Source organism: Nannospalax galili, unplaced genomic scaffold (genome assembly GCF_000622305.1).
Source record: "Nannospalax galili isolate Female #2095 unplaced genomic scaffold, S.galili_v1.0 scaffold639, whole genome shotgun sequence".
In the NCBI taxonomy this organism is placed as follows: Eukaryota; Metazoa; Chordata; class Mammalia; order Rodentia; family Spalacidae; genus Nannospalax; species Nannospalax galili.
The window spans coordinates 2871757-2885502 of record NW_008344644.1 but is presented as its reverse complement, the minus strand read 5'-3'; the positions used below and the strand labels follow the sequence as shown (position 1 = coordinate 2885502).

The following is a 13746-nucleotide window of genomic DNA, read 5'->3' as shown; positions in this document are numbered from 1 at the left end:
TGAGCTGTGATAGTGGTCACCAGGTATGCTATACATAGCACTTTCATAGGAGGTAAAAATTGGACTAAGTAAAATGAAACACCCCCCATTATGGTCTACATTTGACAATATGAGTACCTAGCATGCCTCATAGTGAATGAGACATGAAAATCATAATGAATGCAAAGTGATCTTTTAAGAAACTCAGGACTCATTACAAAGTCATTCTGCCTGGAGTATATAATATATACATTCAGCCTTCAATGAAGTCAGCATTTTTTTTTGTTTTAAATTGTGAATAATTCAATACATGGATTGCTATGCCTATTGAAACCATGAATTATCTGACTGTGACATGATTCTTAGGCAGATAGTAAATTCAAAGTTCCTTATATCAGTAAATATATCAGTCAGGGAAACTAGGATGTAGTTGAAAAGATAAACTCAGAATTATGAGAAAGGAGAATAGATGATATTAGCAAGATGTGAAAGAAACTTAAAGCTGAATGCTGATGGATGCAGCATGTCAGAAGGATTTTAATGACTTCCAAATTAGGCACATTGTGGTGGGTTCCAGACGAGAAGTAGAGTTTACTGAGTGAAGAAATCTACTGGTGAATAAATGGCTTATCTGTCTTTTGAAGCAGGATCTGTGGAATATTCCCAGGTCTTCTTCTGCCAAGCGCTATGATAGAATTTAAAAGATCATTTCTTCTCACATCTGAGAAGTGGAAAATGCTTTAACTCTAAATCATGTAACTCAGTACAGCATGCTATCATCATCTTTGGATATATGCTTGTTTTTATCATGCTATGAAAATTTAGGTGAGCCTTGCTTCCCTTATTAAACTTTCATAATATCTCTAATAGCCCTTTAGCAAGTTGATGGCCTTTTATCTAACAAATATCCCTGGAACCCAGGATTTATAAAATTCTCCATCTCCCAAGTGCACTGTATGATTACAGAAAAAACATGTTGGATTCTTAGTTTCACCAAACTAAAAAGACATATTTTTAGAATCAGTAATTTTGGCTTTCTATGGTAAAGATTTAATGTCCCCTGAAAAAATGAAGTAGTGATCCTTCCTGATAGTCTCTCAGATATATACTTAGTAGCTCTGCTCTGTGCCAAGAGGCAGGTCTCTAGGAATGCTTTCCCTTACTCAAGCTGAAAATTTTTGTTCAGCAAGGGCCATTTGTGCAATACTCACAAGATCTATCTCCTTCTAATATAAAAAGTTTTCTTCTTGCTAATTTTTAATTCCACTTGTGAAAATAAAGTTCAAATCTCTAGATCGTCCTTCCTAAACATTTATTCCCAGGATATGTATGGCCTGCTTCCTCATCTTACCTTCCTTTATCTAGTAACTGCCTCCAGACTATTCCATACATGTGCTTTACATTTTACCTGTCTCCCACCTCCCAAAGTAGTCATCTGTCTCCCATGATTTCAGGAATACAATCTCCAAAACTACTTAAAAGGAAGAGGAAGTTGAGGCTTGTCCTTGTTTCCAGTGGGTTAGAACCATTATGTTAGTGTCTCGTATTTGATTTAAAGCTTTATTAATATTGATGCCACTGTAATTTTAATCCTATCACTCTTAAATGTTACTAAGTTGTTGTTTCTCGGGAACACTGCCTTGGTTGATGCAATTTAAGATTTTGACAAGACATACATCTTAAAGCTACAAATACTTTCCAAATGAAATTTCAATTTCCAAAATTTGAAATATCAATTCATAAATTTATATAAAAATAATCTACTTACACATTTATATCATTATGCCTAAAAAATATGTTATTAAGTTTAGTATGTCTATAAATCAAAATTAAAGAGTTGATTCTAAAAAACTGTGGGGTGTATTTTTGTGCACATGTGTGGGTCTGCATGTTAGTGTGGGTGCACGTGCACTTGTTGCCATGAATGAACGTGCAGTGGGTACACCCACGTGGTGAGAGGACAACCTTGGGTGATGCGCTTCAAGGGCTGTCCACCTTGTCCACTTTGTTTTTTAAGACAGGGTCTGGCACTGTCCTGGAGTTCACCAAGTAGGTAAAGCTGCCTGGTTATGGACTCCCAAGGATCTGACTTTATCTCTCCTATGCTGGGAATTACAAACATATAACTTTTTACATTCTGAGGACTGAACCTTACTCGTCAAGCTTTCAAGACAAATACTTTACAACTGAACTATCTCTCCAGCACAGAAATTGTTGTCTTAATTGAGACATGTTTAGCTCAACACATTCTTAAACACCCCAAATCATCTGTTTTCTGATGGCACACTCTAGGTAAGGCACCATAGTGTGAAGATATGGTTATGAATTACCTCTTCCTTTCTTGTTTCACGTCCTTTCTGTACAAACCAGACGACTTTTGCTTGTAAAGATCGTGGGGTGCATTCCAGCAAAGTACTGTTGTTCTCTATGCCATAAGCCAGTCTCTCTTCAGTTTTATCCAAAGCATCTCCTGTTAAACAGGAATTTTGTCAGCCTTGCAGTATGAATTTTTTAGACAAATAAAAAATTTGTATCAAGTCCCTATAAAATGTGAATAAACTCACTACTTGTTCATAATTTCTACACAAAGTCCTTTAAAGGATTTACCTTAAATGACATAACAAAATTTTCAACTAAATAGGCAGGTAGACTGTGGGGCGAGATAGAAGAAAACAGCAGAGAATTAGTTTCCAAAGGATGAGATGGTAAGGGCAGTAAGAAGGTGCATCAATATTAAGCTAATAGAACAGCAATGTCAATATCCTCTGATGATGTGGGGAAAAATCATGAGCATCAAATGTTCAAACAAGGCACCTGTTAAATATGTGGTTACAAACAAGAGCAAAGATCTCTATACGATTATGTAAGCAAGTGTGGGTGGCATCTAGACAAAGGACAGCAGTTATCAAAGTGTTGGGCTGAAAGACTGAACTGAAGACTGTGAACCAGAACTTTTAATTACATTCTATGTCTTAGACCAAAAAGACTCTCACTAGATTTGAATTCAAATTTGAGTAAGGCAAGTAGGCCTACTTGCAGTAGAAAGTAAATGCAAGCACTTTTTCTTCTTTCTGTTTATATCAGAATGAATTGAATAACTAGATCCCAGGATTTTTTTTTTTTTTCTTTCTACTACCCAAGTCCTCCTGACTTTCCAAATTGAACAATATACTTTGTAAGGTTGAGGTAATACTTTCTCTGGCTGGTGCTCATAAGCTGGAAGTCCTGCGCTAAACCCTGAGTTAGTTTGGGTCTAACAAGTTGAATCCGGGCTGTAAGCTCAGAAAGTGGGCACAACCACCGCTGGTTTCCCACCGCAATGCCCTTCCTCTGTGGCGTCTCCGTGAACTCAAGGTCATAAAACCCAGCATGGTCATCATCCACTGCGATGTGGATCAGGTGAGAAATTTTTCCTGTCTTCTTTGATTTTGCCTAAAGCTGAGGCCAGTTCTAAGTTAACTGTTGCAAAAGAGGAAAAGTTTCCATTTTGTCCCAAACTTCATTAGATCAGTTGATGCAAGTTACATCATACGTGGTAAAATCAGTTGTGAGGTGAAGAGGTTCGGCACTGGCATCAGTCAGCTGAAGTATGCTGCTTCAGCTTCTAAGATTCTGGGGCTTTGAAGTCTAGTATCAGATGGTGATAGTGGCATCTGAATCTAATCTTGCTAGTTTTGTAAACATTATTATAAACCTACAAAATTGTGAGTACATGGAAGGAAACCAAATATGTTCAACATCAGCGTCCTCACACAAAAAAACCAAGAAAGTGACTCATTTAAAGGAATATACAGTTTATTATCAGCATCCACTCTAAGTAAGTCATAACAATTGATTTTCTATGGATTACCAACAAACTGCTGTCCGAAACACTGCTGGGCAGCGTTGCCATGCCGAACATCTTGTCTGCGGAACCGTCTGAAAGAAAGAACATTTAGATTCTCAGATTTTAATTTTCTATGTTTTAAAATACAGCCAATCATATTGAAGATTCAAGTAAAATTCTTTTGTTGAAAAAAAATCAATCACATAAAATAAGTATATGACACAATTTTAATACTTCCCATATTTCTATGGAGTAGAAATAGTTCCAATAACTAAAAGATCTATTCAACATTGCTGTTTAATGTCATAGATTTGAGTTCTAGATTCCCAAATAGTAATTTAATAAATATCCCTTTATATTTTGTTAAATATTTAATTCAACAGGAAAGTTCTAGTTTGAAAGGAGTGATTTGGGCTGGCAAGGGATGTGTGTAGATAAGAACAATCAGACCTTAGGCAGAACATTGGAGTAGAAAACTACTACATATAATAAAGTACAAGGTGAAAAAATATATTTGAATCCAAATATTTGATTTTACTCCCATGATGATTAACCACCAAAAACAGAGTTTCTAATAAGGAAAAGAACTAATAGCATACTTCACATTTTATTTTTATTATTATTATTTTTAGTAATATGTTTGAGTGCATGTCTATGTGGGCTTACGTGTCATGTGAATGTAGGTTCCTGCTGAGCCAGCAGAGGGTGTCAGATACCCTGTAGTTTGAATTACAGCTGGTTGTAAGCTGCTCAGTGTGGAGGCTGGGAACTGAAGCTGGATCTTCTGCAAGAACAGTATGTGCTCTTAACCACTGAGCTATCGCTCCAATCCCTTGGCTTTCTTTCTATTTAGGTATAACTTTAGAAAACACATGCCTCTATTCAAAGTGCTGGTGTGTTCACATGTTTAATTGTGTTTTGCATCCTTTGGGACTCAAAAAAAAACTAGTTTTCTTGCCTTCAATCTACCAGATTATGTCTAATATGGTTTCATATTTTAGGTCTTGCTTAGGTATATAACTATAAAATGTACAAGGTCCTCAAATAATAAGATTTTAAGAATATATAGCAAACATTAAGGTTTTAAGGAATTAGAGCTGGAGAGATGGCTCAGTGGTTAAGAGCACTGACTGCTCTTGCAGAGGACCTGGGTTTGATTCCCAGTACCCTCATGACAGCTAACAACCATCCGTAACTCCAGCTACAGAGGATCTGATGCCTTCTTCTGACCTCTGTGAGCACTGCACACCACAGGTGCACTTATATGAGGGCAATACACATAAAATAAAAATAATAAGTAAAATATATATTTTTAAAACTTTTAAAGAATTATTATAAGGAATTAATTGATAGAAAGTATCATTATTTGTACTGGAATTCTAAAATCAAGATCTGTGATAAACTTAGACGCAAAAATAGAAATATTTCAAAAAGGTAGGAAAAAACCACTTGCTGTGACTCATGGTATTTCTTCAAGACGGAGGAGAAAACAGCAAAGCAAAGCCCAAGTGTCACCCTAGAGAGTGATGGTGGTTTCCAAAGTGATAAGGAGACACATTACCCATCCCTAGGGATCGAATTCAGGAAAGCAAATCAGATTCAAATACCCTGTGCCCAGTAGCCTCCAGATGTCCCCATTCAGCTTCTCTTTCCTGGTTCTTTGCATCCTCATTGGTAAAATGGAGTTGGCTAACTGACAGCTGAAACTTATGAGAATCTGCAGTGTTTCTTGTTATTGTTCTAAGGTCTTTTCACTCTGTCTAAAAATGATAATGGATTGCTAGCAGAGACATGAAATTTTCCTCACAAGGGAAAAGCTAAGGCAGAAGAACATTCCCACTCACGTTCCGGCATTATGCACTCTTGTTTATTTGGTTGTAAATAGATTACCAATCAGAAAATTTTATCAAAAAACCCCAGAATTTTACAAAGTAAAAGTCAAAACTTCCATATGAATCATTGCTTTGAGACAGAATGACCAAAGAACCATGAGAAAATTAGAAGCAAAAAAAGCATCAAGTTTTACATTTAATTTTATCCTAACATGTACAGCCACTATACAACTGACAGCAGTCGGGACTGGAACTCAAGGGCTGCTGCTAATTTCTCACTTGGTTCACTATTACTTCCCTGCTGGGACTTGAAAGCCTGCTAAACAATAGTGACTAATGAAGCGGGGATTTTTAAAAATGAAGGTGGGAATACTTTCCACATTGCAGGGATGCTCTTTAATTGAGATTATTATACTGGCAATATGAAACAGGAATCTCATCATTTAGATAAGCAGGATGAATGGTAAACAAAGAGTGCAAAAACTTGTTCAAAATCACTGGCAACATACATTTAGAAAAACGTTACACCCTCCAGCAAAGTTTTGGTTTCTTTTTTTACTATCCAGTAAATTGTTCTTTATGTTAGAATTAAAGAAAACACATATCAGGGTCCGGACTTTGAGAATGTTTGAGCAAAGTTGCATTTCATTCTTGAAGTCTGCATATTCTTCTTACATTTCTTACTTCTTTGAAAGCTTCAAAGAGAACACTGGATATACACACAAGGGGAGCTTGGAGGAGAAAAAGAGCTAGTTTCACAGGTCATAGAGTGTTCTGGAAGGCCATTTTTAAACAAGGGATATGGATTATAATTTAACATCTTTCCCCTATTGACTCATTTTCAGTCTATGAGCAGAAGAGTGTTTATTTGAATGACTACTTTCCTCTTTCAGCTTCTATTCAGCTTTAAAGCAGAAATGATCACTATGAAAGCAAACTATTTTCCCTTCATGAGCTGGAACTTAACCAAAAAGTTCTCCTCCGGGGGCGGGTGATTGTCGAAAAGAATTTGACACGACCGAAAGATCTCTATTATACATCACTGAACCAAGCAAATTCATTTCTAGCATGGTTCTTACTGCATTTCATCCATCCTCACTGCTATTTTGCTCACTCATTTAACTTTTCCTACATTACTCTTTTTACCTATCTTTTCAAATGTTGCCAACCTTGTGGTTCTGTACTCTTAAAAGGTGCACCAGATACCAAGAAATAATTGCTCTGGAAATTGCTTAGTTAAAGCTGATTGTCACTGCCTAACAAGACCTTGCTATTTGTAAACCTTGGTGCCAGGATTGATAACATTTTCATTATTACCAACAACTACATATTAATAAACTTTATCACTTATAAAAAAGAGTTTGAAGAAACATTGAATGAACTTTGTCTATAAAATATATGCTTTGGTTTCAAAAGGATATAAGATTTTAAATAACTTCACTATAAAGAAATGATCAGTTTGAAGGCAGATGCATTTATTGTGATTTATACTGTACTGTATGTGGAAATATCTCATTGTAATCCATAAATATCTACAGTATATGACAGCTAAAATTAAATCTAAGCAAAATTTAAAATCTACTAGTATTGTCTTAAAAAGTGTTCTTTCAAACATCAGATTCTATTCTTTTAACTGGAATCTCCATATGTCTTTATCTATAAGAATGTGTTCAAAGACTGGGTTAGGTTGAGGCTGTATATCTTACATTTGGTCAACTACCCTAAATACTCAGAAGAAAGCTCCTGCCATTATTATTTGCCAGTCCTCCTCCACCTTGGGCTTTGGTTTCCTGGAGACAAAGGCCAAACGATGTTTCTTCAAACTTCTTGCTCATGGTACAGTAAGAGTGTAGTGGGTAAATAAAGTACTGATTAACATTTAAAAATAATATTACAGAATATTCCTCAAGAACGACTTTAAATACCAATAATTATTTGTAGAAAATCTATTAATTTGCTCAATTATTTAGCACAATTGATAAATTATTTTGCCTCCAGTTCCCTTTTAAGTCTCATTTCATCTTAGCCTGTCCTTTCTTTAAATATTTACTAGGATTTTGATTTGCTCAAGACAAATTAATAAAAGTTTTGAATTAATGAAATATTTTACTTTTTAGTGAGATCTTGCTATTTATGTAATCCTTAAAAAGAAATTACACTTATTTAGTTTTGACTCTAAAATATATTTAAAGAAAAATAACCCAAAGTTAAATGGCAAAAATAAACTAAAATGAATTTTTCTTCTGTCGGGGAACTTTAGATTGGTCTATGTGTTGCTTAACTATTCCTTGTGAGTGGGAAAAACACTCTTATAAGAAGTAATTTATTTCTCTAAGGTGTGCACAGCTTCATATAAAATGAGTGAAAAATATAAACTTTTTCTTCAAAATGTTTTGGGAACACAAACTCCTTTTGTTTAAAGAATGTTGGGTTACTCTCTTACAAATGGCGATGACCTTACAGAGTTATAGACATTAGAGTTTAAAGGTTTTTCAGTACTTCTCATTTGTGTTGAATTAAATCACACATTTTATCAATTATAAGGTCATGTATTTGCTTAGGAGTTAAAATATTCACTTTCAAAATGAAATAAATGAAAACCAGCTGAGGAGACGACATGGGAAACTGCAGGGCGTACTTTAGGGTTTATTTATTTTCTTTTTAATCTTCAAATCCTTTAAGTGTGACTTGCCATTTCCATGTTTTAAGTTTATCTGAATTTTATCGTGTCTTGCAACAAAATAATTTTAAGGGGGAGGAAGAGTTAATGCAAAGCAGGGAGGAAAATGAAAGTCCAAGGCATGCTCTGCTCCAATCAGTGCACAGGATAATTTTCAGAAAAATGTCAAGTTTTGGATGCTTATATTATGATCAAAGTACAACCAAGCTATTTTGCTTAGACACCAAAAGAAGCAAATCATTTTATTCTGAATAGTGGAAATTTTCTACCAAGTACCATGCCTTACCTTTTTGCATGTGTACCTGTTGGGTAGTACCGGGAGCAGGATATGCCATCCCAGGCACAGTAAGGGTCTCGAGCCAGACAGCAGTCAGCACAAGCACTACCATACATGTCGCAGTGATGGAATCTGACTTGAGCCACAGCAGAGGCTGATCCAATGTAGAGCTGTTGCTACATAGAAAGCAAGGAAGGCAACTAGCAGAAACGGACAGCTTTCACTGAGCTATTGCTGAGAAACTCTTATATGTGTATACAAGCACCTCTGTCCATATGCAGGTACATCACAGACATTACCAAGGATAGATAATGGGACACTGAGACTGCTGTTTTTTAAAAATTTAAATTCTTGTACAGATTAGGAGGAGAAACAAAATTGTTGAATTCAGCTTGCTCAAAACACAGAAGACTGTTCTTTAAGTCATTTTCTAAGCAGGAAGATTCTTGTATTACCTAACATTCTAAGCCTCCCTTTAGAGATCTACAGTAATAGTAAGAGCTTTAATAAGTAGATTTTTAAACTACTGATATAAACATTTAGGAGATGTTTGTGCAATCAAAATTGTGTGTGTGAGAGAGAGATGAACTAGAATACACTATAAAATGCACAAAGATAAAAGCAGCAATTTACTGTCACATGTTTCCATTTGCTAACCATGATAATTCTTTGATAAATAAACCTGAGGCAACATATGCAACAACTATTTCTGGAGAAGGTTAACCTGACATTGACTCCGCTGCCGTGAGAGATGTGTATCACGTCACACTTTTTTGCTTCTCATATTTACTATTATTGTTGCAAACTCAATAGGTGTATTATCATGATTTCATAAATAAAATTATTCTCAGCTTCCTTTTTATCACAAAATAGAAAATAAAAGCATCTCTTAAATATAAACCACTACATGCTTCTGTAGGCACCAACCAATGTGCATAAAATTGTGGCCAAGCAAGTTTGGACACACTTTTGAGGTCTGCTGTGTAACACTGAACATATAATCAAGTGTAGAGTACTATACATTTATAAAATTCATTAAGATTGTTCTCATGCACTTACACTAGTAATATAAAATACTAAAAAGGAAAGCTATTTTTCATATATAAATCATGTTCTAACATTCTTACATTCTTTGGTTTTAGCTAATGTACAGAACAGACACGGGCAACATGCACAACTTACTCTCTTTGAAGAAATTTCCATAGAAATGATAGGAACTGGATCCTGAAATTGAAAATATTTTCTTTTTAATAGGGGAAACATTGGAATATATATCTTAATATGAAGTCAAATTACTTGTGAGTGGTTCTATGCATAACATAGGACATATTTCTTTTCATAAATCAATACGTAAATCCAGTTCAATTAAAGACAGCTTTAAATTTTCTTTCTAATGAAGGATCTGAAATGCATATAAGAAATGCAGTGAATAATTCTACCAGCTTATTTTAAGTCTCTGGAATGCATTGCACTGACTTTGAATAATATTTGTGATTCATACAGTCCAATACTCTCATATAAAATAATACATTCAAAATTTTAAATAAAGTATTTAAACCATTAGAGTAGATGAAACATTTCTTAAAAGAGATGATACTGCTAATGGGTCTTAATTATTTTCATCCAAGCCTGAACAGAAAACATTTCTACAGGAATGGTCATGGCGAATCACTGTAAGTTTTTTGAACAGGATGAAGAACCTCATTTTCTTAGACTTGCAGTAGAGGAAGGACAATATATCATGCATCTTTGGGAGCCTCTGTGATGGTTTAACAGTGTTTGTTAATCCTAGAGTCTCTTCAAGCAGCACAACAAACTTATTCTCTAAGTGTGGAAACAGCAGGCAGATGTAGTTCACCCAGAATAATCACCCTTAGAGAGATTGCTGAGTGTCGTTGTTGTTGTTGTTTTGTTTTGTTTTTGTTTTTTTTTTAAATTGCTCCCTGAAGACTCCAGTACCAAAATGTTTTCAATCTTGTAAAACACATTTGTGTGTTTGTAGGTGTTGTTGTGTGTGTGTGTGTGTGTGTGTGTGTGTGTGTGTGTGTGTATTCAGGTGAGATGGTGTAATGGGAAGGTCATAGGACAATTTGAGAGAGCTTATTCTCTCCTTCCACCCTGTGGGTTCCAGGGATCAAACTCAGTTTATTATGTTTGGCAGAAAGCTTCTTTTCCGAATGAACCATCTCTTCAGCCTTGTCAGCACATTTTTTTAAACACATTTTGATTTAAAATCATTTACACATCAGTGCATTATTCATACATTTATTCCTGCATTAATGCTTATTGAGCGTTAATAGGAAAAGATACAATGGTGGATACTGTTAATGAGAGCTGTGATTCCCCACTGTGAAATTAAACGTTACATAGAAGTCCAAAATGCAAAACAGACAAGTCTATGTGCTTCTGTTGAGATAGAGGCGTGGTTAACTGAGTGTGTAGCACTGGGGAATCCAGTCTCCAGGATAGCAAAAGCAAATGTCTCACTCTTCATTAATCACGTCTTCTCCATGAAATTCATTATATCCACATTTTGTCAACCATGGTAGATTACAGATTCTGATTTAGAAATATGTCTGCCTGCTAAATTAGTTTGTAATCCTAATATTAATCCATGATAGTATTCCTGTCATTTATACATACACATGTTACAGGGCAACAAAATGTTTGAAGTGTGGAATGTACAAATTCCAGTTGAAATCAGCACAGCATCTTTCCACTCTGTTTCAGCACCCCTGGTACAAATAACTGTCCTATTTATGACTGCCTAGTACCTTTTGGTTTTTCATTTTTATACTTTTTGATGGTGTTTGGCTGTTTAAAATGTGCTCCAAGCAAAGTACTGATGTGTTGTTCAAAATTTCTAAACTCAAAACATCTGCATGCATCTTAATGTAAAAAGAGGATGTATTATACAGCTTCACACAGGCATCAGTTATAATGCAGAGAAATCAACATTGATTCATCAGCAATGTAGACCAAGATTTTTTAAACAGAACAAAAACATACATAAAGGTTATGATTTGATCACGTGAAAAAATTGTCATCAGAAATATGTAGCATCCTCCTTGCCAGAAATGTAAGTTAGTATTCATAGTGATCTTAAGTTTGATAAATGCTACAATAATGAGACCTTACAGTATATGTTTATTGTAGTGTGTGTGTACATGCATATATTCAAATGTAATTGTTTTATACTACATTCTCCACTATAATTTTCTAGTTTTCCTTTATTGATAACTTCTTTGTTTAAATACTACATTATAACTAAAAGCAGTGTATCTCCCCCGTCTTAATGTGCACTATTTGAAGTCTGTCATTTTCTGCCAGTTCTGGTAGTATGTTTGTGCACGGTGTGATTCTGCCATAGTTATTCTGGAATACACGCCTGAGATAAGTGTGATTTCTTTATCACAATGGTTTACATTGACAATTTTTCATACATACATATTGATACCTTTTATTAAAAAAATTGACAATGAAATAGAAGCACTAGGATTTTAAATCATTGTTCACTCAACTTGTTTTGAATTCAAAACACACCTATGAGGGAAAAACTGAGATGACACCTTTCCTCCTTGTGTCTCAGTTTCAACTGTCTGTGGTACATAGTTTATGACATAATGTTTATCAAATTACCTTAAATATCTGAAGTTCTTCAAGAATAACTTCTTCCATTGATTCTGTTTCTTGGTTGTAAATTGTGATTACTTTCAACACAACTCCTGTATCTGTATAAAAGCAAAATAGGTAATAATCAAAGTGGCTTACTGACTTTGACTTCAATAAGAATGTATAAAATATTTAATCATTGGCAATTAGAAAATCACATGACTAATTATATATTCATAGCTTCAATTAGCAAAAATCAATTTGGTATTCCTAGTCAAAAATTTAAATGTTGGGCCTGCAGAGATTGTTCAGGGGTTAAGAGTATGGGCTGCTCTTGCAGAGAACAGGGTTTGAATCCCAGCACTTACAAGGAAGCTAAGAACAATTGGTAGCACAGGATTTTTAAAATAGTTTGGCCAATCCAAAAATCAAATTATAGATTCAAAAATCAAAATGCCACACTTTTAGTAGTTTCTTTTGTAATGCTTCATGCAAGAAAATATTTTCCTTAAACTACTTACATAGTAAGAAAGAGACACACTTTTAACCTTAAGGACCATTCCAAGCAACAAACCATGGAAATCACAGGTACACTGTTTTCATGTGGTGAGGGCTGAATGCAAGCCCTGCCACATGCTAGGAAAAACTTTATCACTAGGCTGCATCTCCAGACCTACTTATACTTTTTGTTTTTATATATTGCTTTTGGTCTATATAAGTACGTAAGAATAGTATTTTTATTGTGTTTTATTGTTTGCTTTTTTGTTTTTTCTGTTGTTTTGTTGTTTGCTTTTTCATTTCATTTTGTTTGTTTTGTTCTCTTTTGTTTGTTTGTTTCTTTTTGGAGACAGGGTCTCCTTGTAGCCACAGCTGATCTGGAACTCACTACAGCCCAGACTGGCCTCAGTCTCACAGAGATCTGCCTGTGTCTGCCTCCCAAGTGCTGAGATTAAAGGCCTGCGCCACCTCCTGGTTAAGATTGGTGTTTTAAAGCATATGCTAAAACAGGCTATAAAAGAGGTTTAGAAGTTCCAGGTTACCTTTGATATAATGTGTTACTTTAGGTTGTTTGTCCCAAATTTTTAATTTAAAAACCTGCCGTAGGTTAAAGTGCAAAGAATAGATATATCTGTATTTAAAATCGAAAGGATGGGCTAGGGAGTTGACACTGACAGTAAAGCGCTTGCCATGTAAGCATTAGGACCTGAGCTCAGATCCCCAGCACTGACTGCAAAATTCTAAGCATAGCAGTGCATTACAGCAGTGTTGCAATCCCTGCACTGAGGAGGGGGACAGAAGGAGCCCTGGGTTTTGCTGGCTAGACGCACCCACACAGCCAAGGGAAGCCTATTAGTCCTCCTTCACCGGCAGTTAGGCTTCCATAATTTATTTTTTTGTACAACGATATTGCTATTTTAAATTTTCCATCTTATTTTTTAATTAATCTTGATATTCTGAGTATTTGGGAAGTTTAAACAAAAGATTATCAAATCTTGTGCTGTCTGAGTTAATAAAAGTAAATTACAATTAATCTTATACA

The 13746-nt window shown here is 35.1% G+C and overlaps 1 protein-coding gene across 1 annotated transcript in view; it reads right to left on the bottom strand.

The window, feature by feature from the left end:
* Positions 1-13746, bottom strand: part of Sema3e (semaphorin 3E) — a 283121-nt gene that overhangs the window by 18286 nt on the left and 251089 nt on the right. Inside the window, exons 12-16 of the mRNA XM_008840910.3 lie at positions 12234-12325; positions 9777-9818; positions 8604-8770; positions 3830-3897; positions 2310-2449 (exon numbers count right to left, since the gene is read on the bottom strand). Coding sequence (XP_008839132.1) covers positions 2310-2449; positions 3830-3897; positions 8604-8770; positions 9777-9818; positions 12234-12325 — 509 coding nt within the window. The remainder of the gene's footprint in view (positions 1-2309; positions 2450-3829; positions 3898-8603; positions 8771-9776; positions 9819-12233; positions 12326-13746) is intronic.